The sequence below is a fragment of the Salvelinus alpinus genome, chromosome 22, assembly GCF_045679555.1.
Source record: "Salvelinus alpinus chromosome 22, SLU_Salpinus.1, whole genome shotgun sequence".
NCBI lineage: Eukaryota > Metazoa > Chordata > Actinopteri > Salmoniformes > Salmonidae > Salvelinus > Salvelinus alpinus.
The window spans coordinates 27,937,516-27,954,162 of NC_092107.1; the positions used below are offsets into that span (position 1 = coordinate 27,937,516).

General features: G+C 45.5%; 1 protein-coding gene across 10 annotated transcripts in view; it reads right to left on the reverse strand.

Moving 5' to 3' along the window:
* Positions 1–3,457: 3,457 nt before the first annotated feature.
* myo18ab (myosin XVIIIA b) overlaps positions 3,458–16,647 on the reverse strand; it is a 170,922-nt gene continuing 157,732 nt past the window's right edge. For 6 of the 10 annotated variants that reach the window (XM_071359795.1, XM_071359796.1, XM_071359790.1 and 3 more), the window contains 3 exons: positions 9,805–9,924; positions 6,945–8,492; positions 5,615–5,752 (listed from right to left, as the gene is read on the reverse strand). In XM_071359795.1, the coding sequence (XP_071215896.1) occupies positions 6,953–8,492; positions 9,805–9,924 (1,660 nt within the window). In that variant the 3' untranslated portion in view covers positions 5,615–5,752; positions 6,945–6,952. Of the gene's footprint in view, positions 5,208–5,593; positions 5,753–6,940; positions 8,493–9,804; positions 9,925–16,647 lie in introns of those variants that run through there. The other 4 variants (XM_071359799.1, XM_071359797.1, XM_071359798.1 and 1 more) reach the window with 2 other exon arrangements.

The following is a 16,647-nucleotide window of genomic DNA, read 5'->3' on the forward strand; positions in this document are numbered from 1 at the left end:
TTCCAACTGCTGTGTCTTTGTGAGACGCAGAGTAGGGGAACGGATGATCTCTACATGTGTGGTTCCCACCGTGAAGCATGGAGGAGGAGGTGTGATGGTGTGGGGATGCTTTGCTGGTGACAATGTCAGTGATTTATTTAGAATTTAAGGCACACTTAACCAGCATGGCTACCACAGCATTCTGCAGCAATACGCCATCCCATCTGGTTTGCGCTTAGTGGGACTATCATTTGTTTTTCAACAGGACAATGACCCAACACACCTCCAGGCTGTGTAAGGGCTATTTGACCAAGAAGGAGAGTGATGGAGTTCTGCATCAGATGACCTGGCCTCCACAATCACCCGACCTCAACCCGATTGAGATGGTTTGGGATGAGTTGGACCGCAGAGTGAAGGAAAAGCAGCCAACAAGTGCTCAGCATATGTGGAAACTCCCTCAAGACTGTTGGAAAAGTATTCCAGGTGAAGCTGGTTGAGAGAATGCCAAGAGTGTGCAAAGGGTGGCTACTTTGAAGAATCTAAAATCTATTAAACATTTTTGGTTACTACTTGATTCCATGTGTTATTTCATAGTTTTGATGTCTTCACTATTATTCTACAATGTAGAAAATAGTAAAAATAAAGAAAAAATGAGTAGGTGTGTCCAAACTTTTGACTGGAACTGTAGGTCCATGGAGAGTTATGTCTTGTGTGCTGTGTATTGTAGCACTTCAAAGACAATTCAGTGTGTGAATGAAAACTACAATACATTTTACTAGAGTTGTATCACATTTAGTGCTCTGTAGGATGTTGTGCAACCACTTTTCAAACACAGTAAACTAGCCACTGTCTCTACAATGAGAGAGACAGTGATTGAGTGGCTACTTTATGAACTAGAGTGCATTAGCCCTGTTGTAGAGAAAGTGTATTGATTCTGAATGATGGTATTTGGAAGGTGCAGTATTAAAAGGTCACCTTGGCAATATGGGCGTGGCTGTCAGATATTTGATAATAGTGGAAAGGGGAGATGATTATTTCCGTCACTGGTTATCTGTTGGGACATACAGTACTGCAATGCTACAATGGGCTTCTTCCCTTTCGTTCTTGGGTGATAGCAGTACCTGACTATCTGCTGCACCGTGCTCCTAGTTACATAAGGAGCAGTACCTGACTATCTGCTGCACCGTGCTCCTAGTTACATAAGGAGCAGTACCTGACTATCTGCTGCACTGTGCTCCTAGTTACATAAGGAGCAGTATCTGACTATCTGCTGCACCATGCTCCTAGTTACATAAGGAGCAGTACTTGGCAATCTGCTGCACCGTGCTCCTAGTTACATAAGGAGCAGTACCTGACTATCTGCTGCACTGTGCTCCTAGTTACATAAGGAGCAGTACCTGACTATCTGCTGCACTGTGCTCCTAGTTACATAAGGAGCAGTACTTGACTATCTGCTGCACTGTGCTCCTTGCTACATAAGGAGCAGTAGTTGGTCATTTGATGCACTGTACTCTTAGTTACATAAGGAGCAGTACCTGACTATCTGCTGCACTGTGCTCCTTGTTACATAAGGAGCAGTAGTTGGTCATTTGATGCACTGTACTCTTAGTTACATAAGGAGCAGTACCTGACTATCTGCTGCACTGTGCTCCTAGTTACATAAGGAGCAGTATCTGACTATCTGCTGCACCATGCTCCTAGTTACATAAGGTGCAGTACTTGGCAATCTGCTGCACCGTGCTCCTAGTTACATAAGGAGCAGTACCTGACTATCTGCTGCACTGTGCTCCTAGTTACATAAGGAGCAGTACCTGCCTATCTGCTGCACTGTGCTCCTAGTTACATAAGGAGCAGTACTTGACTATCTGCTGCACTGTGCTCCTTGCTACATAATGAGCAGTAGTTGGTCATTTGATGCACTGTACTCTTAGTTACATAAGGAGCAGTACCTGACTATCTGCTGCACTGTGCTCCTTGTTACATAAGGAGCAGTAGTTGGTCATTTGATGCACTGTACTCTTAGTTACATAAGGAGCAGTACCTGACTATCTGCTGCACTGTGCTCCTAGTTACATAAGGAGCAGTACCTGACTATCTGCTGCACTGTGCTCCTAGTTACATAAGGAGCAGTATCTGACTATCTGCTGAACCATGCTCCTAGTTACATAAGGAGCAGTACTTGGCAATCTGCTGCACCGTGCTCCTAGTTACATAAGGAGCAGTACCTGACTATCTGCTGCACTGTGCTCCTAGTTACATAAGGAGCAGTACTTGCCTATCTGCTGCACTGTGCTCCTAGTTACATAAGGAGCAGTACTTGACTATCTGCTGCACTGTGCTCCTTGCTACATAAGGAGCAGTAGTTGGTCATTTGATGCACTGTACTCTTAGTTACATAAGGAGCAGTACCTGACTATCTGCTGCACTGTGCTCCTTGTTACATAAGGAGCAGTAGTTGGTCATTTGATGCACTGTACTCTTAGTTACATAAGGAGCAGTACCTGACTATCTGCTGCACTGTGCTCCTAGTTACATAAGGAGCAGTACCTGACTATCTGCTGCACTGTGCTCCTAGTTACATAAGGAGCAGTACCTGACTATCTGCTGCACTGTGCTCCTTGTTACATAAGGAGCAGTAGTTGGCCATCTGCTGCACTGTGCTCCTAGTTACATAAGGAGTAGTACTTGACTATCTGCTGGACTATGCTCTTAGTTACATAAGGAGCAGTACTTGGCCATCTGCTGCACTGTGCTCCTAGTTACATATGGAGGAGACTATTATTGTCAGTGACTAACTAGGATGCAACCTTAATCTTTTGGGACATACAGTTATTGTAGTTAAGTACAATGGGCTTCCATTTGTTCCGTTCAGTACTCGGCTATCTGCTGTGCCTTGCCCCTATAGTTACGTACAGTAGGTCTAATGCTAACATAATGGGGGAAACTGATGGCATTTACCGTGGTGGTTGTGGCGTCTCCCACACAGTAAACAAGATTTCCCTGCTAATAGCTGTTGTGTTGAAGATGATGAACAAAGCACTACTGAATGCATGGTAGTCTAAACACTGTAATAGTGCCGGGTCTCTCCTTTGCTGTATAGTGAATCCCTCCATTTGTCCTCAGACTAAAAACCATTTGCCATGAAATGTTCATAAGAGAGGGAACAGATTTCTTTGAAAACAAGATAAAGGTCATAGTCAATATGAACTCGTGTTCCTGTTTTGAAAGGCCTCAGAGTCAGGGTCAGTGATACTGTTGACATTTCTCAAAGCTGCAGAAAACATCAAAGTGGATGCATCAGAGAACAGAATTTATCTTTTCCTTTCATTTATTTTTTTCCACAGTATGCCCTCCAGAAATGTTTACTACGAGACTATTTTCTAATGTGCATATTTAAGTCTGAAAAGAGAGACCGGAGCTTGGAGGCTGAAACACCAATGCAGAAAATATCAAACAAAAACCCACAGAGAGAAGAAAATTACAGTCTGGAGTCGTCATTTATTTACAATATATTAAACTGTAATGCAAAATTATTACTTATAACAAGTGGTCATTTTGTTCAATAACGAAAATAAACATGAACTATTTTGAAAGCTAATATGAATCAATACAGATACTTATATATATATATAAATATTAATGTGTACAGTCAGCAAAGTTATGTTCACTAATTTCTTTGTTTTCATTTTTCCCCCCAGGTGTTTTATGATGACTCAGGTTTAAGAGTATCATACAACGACATCATAAAACAGTTTAAAATTCCTTTTAAAAGTCACGTTGACTGCATAGAGCAGGGTTTCCCAAACTCGGTCCTGGTTTAGTTTTTTGCCCATGCACTACACAGTGGATTCAAATAACCAACTCATCATCAAGCTTTGGTTATTTGAATCCGCTGTGTAGTGCTAGGGCAAAAACCAAAACATGCACCCGGCACAGGGGCAGGACCGAGTTCGGGAAACCCTGGCATAGAGAACAAGGGGATGTGATAGACGAGTGTCTTTAATCAATCACACCAAACTTATCCCTTCACGCAGAGTATCAACAAAATCGTTTCGGCCCCACTTGCCATGTACAGATGGATAATACACATTTTGGCAGGCCTGCTAAATTCATTAATGCTAATTCATACATACTAAAGAGACAGCCGAAGGGTTCATTGTAACACCAAGCAACTGTAAAAGCGTGGGTCTTTAATATCTTCCTGGTTAAACTGTTGCGCTGTTATAAAGGGTAGCATTGGTTCAGGACAGAATACTGATGAATCCTACATGACAAATAGGCTTCAGAAACACTGAAAAGGATTTGAATGCATTATATCCAGTTTACAGAGTGGTGGATTTAACATGCTGGTTGAGGACACCTAATCCTCACCATGTGTAATCCAGTATGGTATGGTCAAAATGTGGGTGTTGAAGGAGATATAAACTAAAGGCAAACCACCATAAAGCATGGTGTTGAATATCATTCCCTTTGGAAAGCAAAGCACATCAAATGGAGAGAAGAAAACAAGTGAAAAGCATAAGAACAACCACAATGACAGAGAAAAAAACCCAGCTGAGCCAAAGACCCTCCCCCAAAAGCATTTCTGCAAAGTACTTAGTTCAATTCAAGTTGAAATAAAATGAGACAAAGCATTTCATAGGGTACACTACACTCAAACCTCCTGGAAATCATGTTCTTGATGGCAGCACTCTTGAAAACAAATTCTAATTTTATTTCAAACATCAAAACAAAAAGATTTAAAAAAGAAGAGAAAGGACTAAACTTTCATCACAAGCAGTTTGGTGCTGCAGCTCTCTTCTGTTGTCTTCCTGTTAGGAAACATTATTATCCTGCAAAAACAAGTAATAAAAAACAAGCAGATGAGCCGATGAAAGCGTCTTTGTTCGGTGTGGCGCAGCGTGGCACTGCAGACAGAATCTAAGCACAGCTGTAGAGGACCCTACTTATATCAACAGCACTTCTCCCAAAAATAAACTCTGGTCTTTTTTACCAGGACGAGCAAATAAGAAATAACACAGTGTACACACCTAGTTGCAACAAAGGCTTTTGGTATTTATTTTCTCCCTCTTTTTTCTTGTTTTTTTTTCTTTCTTGTCTCCCAATGCAGTGATAAAACATCAGGGAACATAGCTACAGTTCCTTGGCTGAGTTACAACCATGATCATGATAAAATCTAGGAAGGAGGAGACGATGGCTCCAGCCAAGCAGCAGCTGTCCTCATGCAGCTAGCAGAGACAAGAAAGACAAGTCATTATTAATGGAGGTGCTGTTCAACTGGAGGGGCCAGATCCAAGATGGAGACACAGTCACATGTGACTGGTGAAATACATTAAGACAGGGTTGGCCCAGTGGAGAGCGAGAGAAACCATTGGTGTTGTGTACTGTACACTGACGTACTATGGCACCTTCTCTAGACCTTAGCAATGCAAGCTGTTTTGTAACAGTAGAATAATAATGACAGTCATAGTATCATTGCCATGTTGCAGGGTTAGAAGAACAGAGTAGTTGTGAGTGTGTGCACGTGTGTGATAACAGCACAGTGTGTCCAATCGTGCACCACTGGGGCCCTCTCAACATGCAGCGTGTGTTAGCTGGTGTGTGTGTTAACTACGTTGTCTCAGAGGGCTTGTCTTCACTGTCACTGTTGTTCAGGTAGCTGCCACGTGTATATCTGGAGCGGTAGGACCCTCGAGACGCACCACCTTCTTTTTGTTCTTCCTCCTCTTCTTCGTCAGATTTGTCCAAGCAGAAACGTCTTCGGCTAGGGGGACTGGAAGGAGAGAGAAAGAAAAAGGATCAAAAGACAACTCCTGAGGATAGTTGGGACACAGTGGGGCATGATAATTACCAAACATCGATCCAATGTTCTTATCCTTTATGTAATGTTAGACATTATAAATGTACACAAACACATGCACAGATGCATACTACTGTAGCTTTAGTTATAAAACTAAAGTAGGTCCATTTGTATACCATTTTTTAAACTAAAAAACGAACTTATTACACAGAGAGAATGTGATGGATTCTGGTTCTGGTTTGTGGTTGTGGTTGAATGAATATGCTATGCGCACATTGGCTTCCTCTCCAAAAACAGAAGAATGGCACACCTACAGTGCACTGGCTGGCTTCAGTACCCTCTCTCTGTCATTAGATAGTCTTCCTGCAGCCTACCGCTATTGCTAGTCTGAACGGGATTTAACATTCAGGCCTGCTTAAATAATGCAAACCTAGTGTTAATTACTGTCAATCGGGCATCTAAAAAGAACTTGTTGCTTGTGTAAATCGATGCAGTGGGTCTAATTACGGCCAGAGTTAATGGGGCTGCAGGGGAAATCTATGGTGGCCGTCTTAATTGACGACCCCTGGTATTTTCTTATTTCCGGGGCCATAAATCAGGCTGACGTTTGGGTGGAGAACTAGTGAGCAGCACTACGGCTACACCCACGTCAGCTTTGTCTTTTCCTCCGATCTAAGCCCCTGCTGCTAGGCTAATCGGCATTGTAATGCATCCACAACACGCTTATCTCTCCCCCACCCCCCTCTCTCTGAATTACGGCAGTGCAAAGCAATGTCACAATGATTGCCATTGAAGAGATGCAAATTCAAATTGCTTTCTGATGAGCTCTCGTGAATTAAGGACCTCAATTAGTATTTAGGAATTGAGAGTGTAAATAGAAAACAAAAATGTCTTGAGATGAGCCAAGTGAAATTGTACATCTCTACAGTAATGATGATGCACTGTTGAAGCCCTAACAGGAATAGGTCAAGTAAGTCAAAGTGATGCATCATTCATAACACAACTGATGTGGTATTAGGCTCTCAAAAGGTGACTGGATATTTAGGTTATATTATATTCTACTCAGGAGGAGAGGATTGACTGAGCAACCTCTCTGTGGTTAGACCACCACACCATGCAGTGGACACACTCCTACACTCCACACCAGGCAACAGGCATCACCTACTGCCAGCCTCAGTCACTGTCCGGTCTGTACAGATACTTCATCATCAGGTTGTCCACTTTCTTCTTCCTATTCTTCTCCTCCTTCTTGTTAGGAGGGGGCTGCCCCTCAGCAGGCGTCCCCGCCTCCCTCTCCCCCTCTGGGCTAGGGGCCTGGCGGCCAGGGGCTCTCTTCACGCTGTTGGTGCTTTTGTAGGAGATGGTAGAAGCACCAGAGCTGGAGCCAGACTCTGAGTCAGACTCTGAATCCAAGGATGAGGATGAAGAAGACTCCTTTTTGGACGTCTTTTTGGACTTCTTGCCTTTGTTCTTGGAGCTGCCCTTCTTGCTGCAGCGGTCATCATCGGAGCTGTCTGACTCAGAGCTGTGGCTCCTCTTCTTCTTCTTGCCTTTGCTCTTCTTTCCACTGTGGCTGCGGCTGCTCATACTGCTGGAGGACCTCCTACAATCCACGGCCGACGCTGAGCGTCTCAGACTGCTGGTGCTGCGCCCGCTGTCCGCCTCCCTGTCGCCTCTCCCCCTGACGCTAAGCACACTCTTCCTGTCGTCCTCTGTGTCGTCCTCTTTCCTCCCTGCCTCGGCCTCTGAGTCTTCCAGGCTGGTGCGTTTGAACTTGATGGGTTTGAAGTTCAGCACCTCGTTGATGGCCTTCTCCAGGTCGGGGTCCAGGTAGTTGCGGTGGCTGACGGTGGCCGGCTTGATGTCCGAGGTGTCAGGGAGCTCGTTATCATCTCTGTAGGAGCGGGCGGGTGGCGGGGGCATGGACAGGCTGCGTCCCGTGGAGGAGTGGGGGCTGTAGGCCGAGGAGCGCTCAGTGAGGGCCACGCTGTGCCCGTCCTCCATGTCATCAAACTCGCTGAGGCGGCAGCTGCGGAAGTCAGATATGCGTGAGTCAGCACGGCTTACGCTGCCAGGGCTCCTGCCCCCAGAACGACGACTAAGAGAGGGGCTGCTTGGGAAGCGACCACTTCTTCCATATGACTCGTCCGTACGGTGTGTGGAAGAGCTGCGGCGGCTCAGGGGACTGGACATACACAGGCTGATGGTCGACTTGGTGTCGTCCTCTGGGCTCAGGCGACAGCGCGTCGTGGCAACGCAGGCCCGGCTGGGGGCCATGGAGGACACGGTGGACTCTTTGTCGAAGTCTCCCCAGCGGCTGTCCATGCCCTTCCTAGCCCTGCTGGTGGCTTCAGTGTAGGCCTGGGAGATAACCGAGCCACGGTCATCATCGTTCCCAGTCTGGGACTTCCTCCAGGAGCTGGAGCTGACTGAGTAGGAGTCATCCTGGGGTGAGGAGCATTTGGGCTTGGCCTTACGGAAGGAGGTGATAGACTCCTGGGAGTCCTGTTCCTTCTTGAGGGAACTGAAGAGGGAGCTGTCGTCCCCTTTACCTCCGATGGAGTCATTGATGTTGGAGCACTTCCTGTAGCTCAGGGAACTCATCACAGACAACGGCCTGCTCTGATCTACCTCTTTCTCTTTGCTCTCTTTGTTAAACTCTTTCCATTCCTTACCCTCTTTCCCTTCCTTTGCGTCTACGTTTATGGCAAATCTAGAAAGAGGAGGGAGGGAGGGAGGAGTGGCAGGACAGAAAAAAGTTGAAGTAGAAGGGAGGAAGTGGAAGAGGAGGAAGAGAGAAAGAATGATAGATGAATTACAAACTTAAAAAGGAGAGTGGAATGATACTTAAAACAGGAATAAGATGAGCATAGATTGAACGTAGCAGGAAGAAAGTAAAGACAAGTAGATATAACAATGATTCAAATTAATGTGGGGTAGAGAATGTCTGTTTGGATTCACAACTTCAACACAGAAAAAAAACAGATGCACAAGATACAAATTTAAGATATGTACCGACTCGAGAAATACCCTCAAACAAAATGTGTTGTCTTGTTCTAATCAATTCCTTTATCCAAAATCAAAGTCTCTGTTTTGAAGTAGTTTAGTAGGGGGGTATTCATTTGAATTTCATGTGTGTAAATGTTACAAAGAATTACAGTCAAGCATCTCATTGTGGTTAAATATGTTGAGAGAGCTGGACACACACAGCAAGAGAGCTGGACACACACTTCCCATGTGTGTGTATTTCCGTCTTAACCAACACACAGAACTGAGATCAAGGAACTGAGCTCTCCTGAAGGAACGGAGGATGTCTGTGGGGACACACAGTTAAGAGAGATTTAAAAACTCTTAAAAGTATTTCAAAGCTGTGAGCAGCTGAAGTGGGGGTGTGGGACAGTTACATCTTCTGGTAAGGAGACAAATCTAGGGCAATCGAAGCTGTCAGACACATCCATTAATCTCAGGGAGAGGGGAGAACGGGAGAGAGAGGGAGAGGAGGGGGGAGAGAGAGGAGGGGTGTAGGTATGCATGCCAGCTGGCCACCGGGCATGTCGATAAAACTGCCAGGGAGGCGGCTGTCATCAAGGCAGTGACAATAAAAGACAAAGAGGGCTGGAGGAAACACCAGTAGTAATAATAACACCTCCCTATGTCTAGCCAAGTGTTCCAGTCTAATTGTTTTATCTGCATTGGGAGCTAAGTGCTAGGCTGGACCACGTCAACATCCTGATAGGGATGGACACTAAAACCAGTTTGGGCTGCTTTGTAAGCAGGCGGAATGTGCGTGTGTGTTTAGCAGTGGTGAAGACAGGACTTTAGTGGTGAAGACAGGACTTTAGTGGTGAAGACAGGACTTTAGTGGTGAAGATAGGACTTTAGTGGTGAAGACAGGACCTTAGTGGTGAAGACAGGACCTTAGTGGTGAAGACAGGACCTTAGTGGTGAAGACAGGACCTTAGTGGTGAAGACAGGACCTTAGTGGTGAAGACAGGACCTTAGTGGTGAAGATGTGCCATACTGACCTGGAGCTCTTGAGGCTGCCGTCATCTGAGAGGTTCTTGGTAGATCGCTTGTTTTTGGACAGCCAGGACTTGACCCCGTCCACACAGTCTTCAATCTCCGAGTCAGATGAGTCTCCCTCACTGTGTGGAGGGGAGGGACAAAACACAACATCAGTGGGAGGAGAGGGTGGAAGAGAGGAGTAGAGAAAAAGAGAGGTGGGGAAGAGCTGAAAGAGAGTGATGGAGCAAAGGTATAAAGAGGAAGATGGAGAGGTGATGGAGGGAGGGGTGAGAGAGGGATGGAGTGAAGTTGGAGAGGGGGAGAGAAGGATTCTGTAGTATTGGAAGTTAGTGAGGCCACCGAGGAGGACCACATAATTGAATTAGGAGAGAAGACAATAGAAAACCACATGCACTAGATCACAGGAGCGCTAGGAAACACACACAGCCGCACTTGTTGTCACTGTTAGGAGTGTTATCACTGTGGCCCTGTGGTTAGCTGGCAATGGGGCACCGTTTGTCCCCCAAAGAGGACTCAATTCCATTCACTCTGATCCAAAGCCACTCAAGTTAAGGTGGAGCACAAGGAGAGAGACCAGGAATGGGATAAAGTGGAAAGTGAAGAGAGTGGGCACAAAATGTAGGGATTTTCACTTTCATCTCACCCACTTATCTATTCCCTCCACAGCCCCCAAAGTTGCAGTTGAGCTCTTGACAAAATGATTTGGTACACAGCTTGGGTGCTGAGCTGTTTTCTCTCTAAATTATCATTATGGCGTCGACAGCCTACTGCGAAGCATGAGGAGAAATGGAGGGTTGTCAGAAATTTGACACGGTTGAAAAGAGCATGACACTCATTAAGTGCCGTCAGAGCCCAATGCTCATGTGGTGCTGCGAAATTAAGCTGTTACAGCTTAATAATAAAACTGAGACATCGGTTGGGGGTGGTTCAAAATCTCCACATCTGCTTATAAAAACCTCTTATCTTGCTGTGGAGTAGAGAGAAAATAGCTTTTTCAGCACTTATACTGCAGCACAAGACCCACCAGCACATACAGTAGCTACAATTAAAATCGTTAAGAGGCAGAGATACAAAAGCATCCCCTGATCGCAGAATGGTCAAAACTAGGCCGCTCTGTTTTAAACTGTACAATAACTTCAAATACTAGGCACTAAGATGGCAGTGTTTAGAAGGGAAGGAGAAGGTTGGGAGTCGAGATAAAAGCATTTCTCTAGGAGGGAAGCTGTAATTAACTTTGCAGGCCATGCCTGGCCTATTAGACAATGTGGGGACCTTCAGTGAGAATTGTTATTGTGACAGAGTGAGCGGCGGCTGGCTTTGGCACAGAGGCCTTGTCAATATGGGGGCAAAGAAAGAATGAAGGAGACCTGGGAAAAAACAAGCTAAAGTTAGCTAACCGGTGCAGACAATTCCATGGCTGTTAACTCATCTCCTCCTCCGAGATAATTAAAAAAATATATATATAGAAAAATCTCTTCTATTTGTGACTTTGTTGGGCTTTGCGAGTCAACACCTCCCCAGCCTCTTAAGATTTGTCTTTTATCCGTTCACTTATCTGGCAACATACTGCTTTGAAGAACTATCGCCGCCCCAGGAATACTAAGAGCACTGATGTTGCTTTAAAGAAACAAAAAAAGAAAAACCTAAATAGATTTTTAAGAATCTTTTTTGGGGAAGGCTGGTATTTTTTTCTCTTGACCCTGATTACATCACCAGGGAAAAATTACATTAGCTGTCATTTTGCAAAATCAATGTCAAAACCCTCCATACAAAATAGTCAAAAATGCATTAATTCAAGGAGAGAATTTCCTTAAGCACAAATTTTTTATTAATTTATACAAGTACAATCCTGTTGAGATTCAAATGTTTTGGGGGGCTGAATGAGATCTGTCCACGACTTGAAGGATTTGCTTCTCTTTCCCCTTGTGCATTTTGTCCAAGGAGGAGCCAGTGGGTAAATGGAGGTGATGCATTCAGATCACAGAGGCCTTCCCTCCCCCGGGCCGGGGCCAAAACAAAACCGACGGGCCCTTTGTAATCGAGCGCTTCACACATGGTGTCACACACGATTTATATCCTTGACCGCCATACCATTAGTTAAGCCGTGCCGAGAGCCCAGGGGAGGCAAACAAACACAGAATGTGGAGGGAGACATTAATTGTCTGTGACAATCTGCCTCCATTGGTTGTACATCTCTGTTACACACTATTACATTCATCATTAGCTCCTATGGATCCTCTTCTGCTCCCTCAGCCCTGCTCCTCCTTGATGTCCCTGAGTCTTACAAGCGTCTGTGTTGATGTTAAGAACATTTGGGCTTTTATTAGGCAGCTCAGCCTAGACAGCAGCTCCCTATGGGAGTTCAACACAGCCAGCCAGGCATCAAATCAAATGTTATTTGTCACATACACATGGTTAGCAGATGTTAATGCGAGTGTAGCGAAATGCTTGTGCTTCTAGTTCCGACAGTGCAGTAATATCTAACAATAATATCTAACAGTAATATCTAACAATTCCCCTAACAACTACCTAATTTACACAAATCTAAAGGGGTGAATGAGAATATGTACATGTAAGTATATGGATGAGCAATGGCGAAGGTGCAATAGATGGTATAAAATGCAGTATATACATGTGATTAGAGTAATGTAAGATATGTAAACATTATTAAAGTGCCATTATTTGGAGTGCATTGCATAAAGTGACTAGTCATCCATTTATTAAAGTGGCCAGTGATTGGGTCTCAATGTAGGCAGCAGCCTCTCCGAGTTAGTGATTGCTATTTAACAGTCTGATGGCCTTGAGATAGAAGCTGTTTTTCAGTGACTCTGTCCCAGCTTTGATGCACCTGTACTGACCTCGCTTTCTGGATGGTAGCGGTGTGAAAAGGCAGTGGCTCGGGTGGTTGATGTCCTTGATGATCTTTTTGGCCTTTCTGTGACATCGGGTGCTGTAGGTGTCATGGAGGGCAGGTAGTTTTCGGTGATCAGTTGTGCAGACCGCACCACCCTTTGGAGAGCCTTGGGGTTGAGGGCGGTGCAGTTGCCGTACCAGGCTGTGATATAGCCCGACAGGATGCTCTCGATTGTGCATCTGTAAAAGTTTGTCAGGGTTTTGGGTGACAAGCCAAATTTCTTCAGCCTCTTGAGGTTGAAGAGCGCCTTCTTCACCACACTGCCTGTGTGAGTGGACTATTTCAGTTTGTCTGTGATGTGTACCCCAACGAACTTAAAACGTTCCACGTTCTCCACTGCTGTCCCTTCGATGTTGATAGGGGGGGTGCTCCCTCTGCTGTTTCCTGAAGTCCACGATCATCTCCTTTGTTTTGTTGACGTTGACTGAGAGGTTGTTTTCCTGACACCACACTCCGAGTGCCCTCACCTCCTCCCTGTAGGCTGTCTCGTCGTTGTTGGTAATCAAGCCCACTACTATTGTGTCGTCTGCAAACTTGATGATTGAGTTGGAGGCGTGCATGGCCATGCAGTCGTGGGTGAACAGGGAGTACAGGAGGGAGCTGAGCATGCACCCGTGTTGGGCCCCAGTGTTGAAGGTCAGCGAAGTGGAGATGTTGTTTCCTACCTTCACCACCTGGGGGCGGCCCGTCAGAAAGTCCAGGTCCCAGTTGCACAGGGCGGGGTCGAGACCCAGGGCCTCCAGCTTGATGATGAGCTTGGAGGGTACTATGGTGTTGAATTCTTAGCTGTAGCCAATGGACAGCATTCTTACATAGGTATTCCTTTTGTACAGATGGGATAGGGGAGTGTGCAGTGTGATGGCGATTGCGTCGTCTGTGGACCTGTTGGGGCGGTATTCAAACTGAAGTGGGTCTAGGGTGGCCAGTAAGGTGGAGGTGATATGATCCTTGACTAGTCTCTCAAAGCACTTCATGATGACAGAAGTGAGTGCTACGGGGCGGTAGTCATTTAGTTCAGTTATCTTTGCCTTCTTGGGTACAGGAACAATGGTAGCCATCTTGAAGCATGTGGGGACAACAGACTGGAATAGGGAGCAATTGAATATGTCCGTAAACACACCAGCCAGCTGGTCCGCATGCTTTGAGGACGCGGCTAGGGATGCCATCTGGGCCAGCAGCCTTGCGAGGGTTAACACGTTTAAATGTTTTACTCACGTCAGCCACGGAGAAGGACAGGGGGGGGGGGCGCAGTCCTTGTTAGTGGGCCTCGACGGTGGCACTGTATTATCCTCAAAGCGGGCAAGGAAGGTGTTCGGTGTCCGTGCCGTGGCTGGACGTCGGTGTCCGTGCCGTGGCTGGATTTCTTTTTGTAGTCCGTGATTTCCTGTAGACCCTGCCACATACCTTGTGTCTGAGCCGTTGAATAGCGACTCCACCTTGTCCCTGTACTGGCATTTCGCTTGTTTGATTTCCTTGCGGAGGAAATAGCTAGTCTGTTTATATTCAGACATATTCCCAGACCTCTTTCCATGGTTAAACGCGGTGGATCGAGCTTTCAGTTTTGCGTGGATGCCACCATCTATCCACGGTTTCTGGTTAGGGTAGGTTTTAATAGTCACAGTGGGTACAACATCTCCAATGCACTTCTTTATAAAACGCACTCACCGAGTCAGCGTATAGGTCGATGTTGTTCTCTGAGGCTGATCGGAACATATTCCAGTCCGCATGATCAAAACAATCTTGAAGTGTGGCTTCTGATTGGTCGGACCAGCGTTGAATGGTTCTCGTCACTTGTACATCCTGTTTGAGTTTCTCCCTATAAAACGGAAGGAGCAAGATGGCATTGTCGTCAGATTTGCCGAAGGGAGGGTGGGGGAGGGCTTTGTATTGCTTCGCGTTAGTCAGAGTAGCAGTGGTCGAAGGTATTGCGCATGCGGGTAGCACAATCAATAACTGGAAGAATTTAGGTAGACATGTTCTCAAATTTGCTTTGTTAAAATCCCCAGCTACAATAAATGCAGCCTCAGGATGTATGGTTTCCAGTTTACATAGAGTCCAGTGATGTTCCTTCAGGGCCGTCTTGGTGTATGTTTGAAGGGGAATGTACACAGCTGTGACTATAACTGACGAGAATTCTCTTGGTAGGTAAAATGGCCGCACTTGGCCGGCACTTGATTGTAGGAAATTCTAGATCAGGTGAGCAGAAGGACTTGAGTTCCTGTATGTTGTTATGATTACACCATGAGTCGTTAATCATAAAGCATACACCGCAGCTCTTCCTTTTCCCAGAGGTGTTTATCTCTGTCGGTGCGATGCATGGAGAAGCCCGGTGGCTGAACCGATTCCGACAACATATCCCGAGAGAGCCATGTTTCCTTGAAACAGAGAATGTTACAATCTCTGATGTCTCTCTAGAAGGCAACCCTTGCTCGAATTTCATCTAACTTGTTGTCAAGAGACAGGACATTGGCTAGTAGTATATTCAGGAGCGGTGTGCGATGTGCATGTCTACGGAGCCTGGACGGGTGGCTGCTTTGTCTGCCCCTTCTGCGGCGTCGTTGTTTTGGATCGCCTACTGGAATTAGCTCCATTGTCCTGGGTGGTGGTCCGAACAGAGGATCCGCTTTGGGAAAGTCGTATTCCTTGTCGTAATCTTATATCCAATAGTTATTCCCGGCTGTATGTAATAAGACTTAAGATTTCCTGGGGTAACAATGTAAGAAATAATACATAAAAAACTAAATACTGCATAGTTTCCTAAGATCTCGAAGCGAGGCGACCATCTCTGTCAGGCTTTGCCATCCAATACGCATCTGTTCAAAACCTATTAAGACACATATGCTATTGCTGTGACCTCCAATACCAGATTAAAAACTGAGATTGTGACGCAGCTTGTTTTGTTTTACTTTCTTTCATCCTGACATTGTTCAATTATAATGAACAAAAATATAAATGCAACATGCAACAATTGCTCAGATTTGACTGAGTTACAGTTCATAGAAGGAAATCAGTCAATTTAAATAAATTCATTAGGCCTTAATCTATGGATTTCACTTGACTGGGCAGGGGCGCAGCCATGGGGGGGAAGGCATACAGTGCATTCAGGAAGTATTCAGACCCCTTGACTTCTTCCACATTTTGTTACGTTACAGCTTTATTCTAAAATGGATTAATTAGTTTTTTCCCGCATCAATCTACACACAATACCCCATAATGACAAAGCAAAAACAGGTTTAGACATTTTTGCAAATTTATTACAAATAAAAAGTGAAATATCACATTTACATAAGTACTCAGACCCTTTACTCAGTACTTTGTTGAAGCACCTTTGGCAGTGATTACAGCCTCGAGTCTTCTTGGGTATGATGCTACAAGCATGGCACACCTGTATTTGGGGAGTTTCTTCCATTCTTCTCTGCAGATCCTCTCAAGCTCTGTCAGGTTGGATGGGGAGCGTTGCTGCACAGCTAATTTCAGATCTCTCCAGAGATGTTCGATCGGGTTCAAGTCCAGGCTCTGGCTGGGCCATTCAAGGACATTCAGAGACTTGTCCCGAAGTCACTCCTGCGTTGTCTTGGCTGTGTGCTTAGGGTCGTTGTCCTGTTGGAAGGTGAACCTTCACCCCAGTTTGAGGTCCTGAGTGCTCTGGAGCAGGTTTTCACCAAGGATATTCTCTGTACTTTGCTCTGTTCATCTTTCCCTCGATCCTGTCTAGTCTCCCAGTCCCTGTCGCTGAAAAACATCCCCACAGCTTGATGCTGCCACCCCCGTGCTTCACCGTAGGGATGGTGCCAGGTTTTCTCTAGACGTGAAGCTTCGCATTCAGGCCAAAGAGTTCAATCTTGGTTTCATCCGACCAGAGAATCTTGTTTCTCATGGTCTGAGAGTCCTTTAGGTGCCTTTTGCAAACTCCAAGCGGGCTATGCCT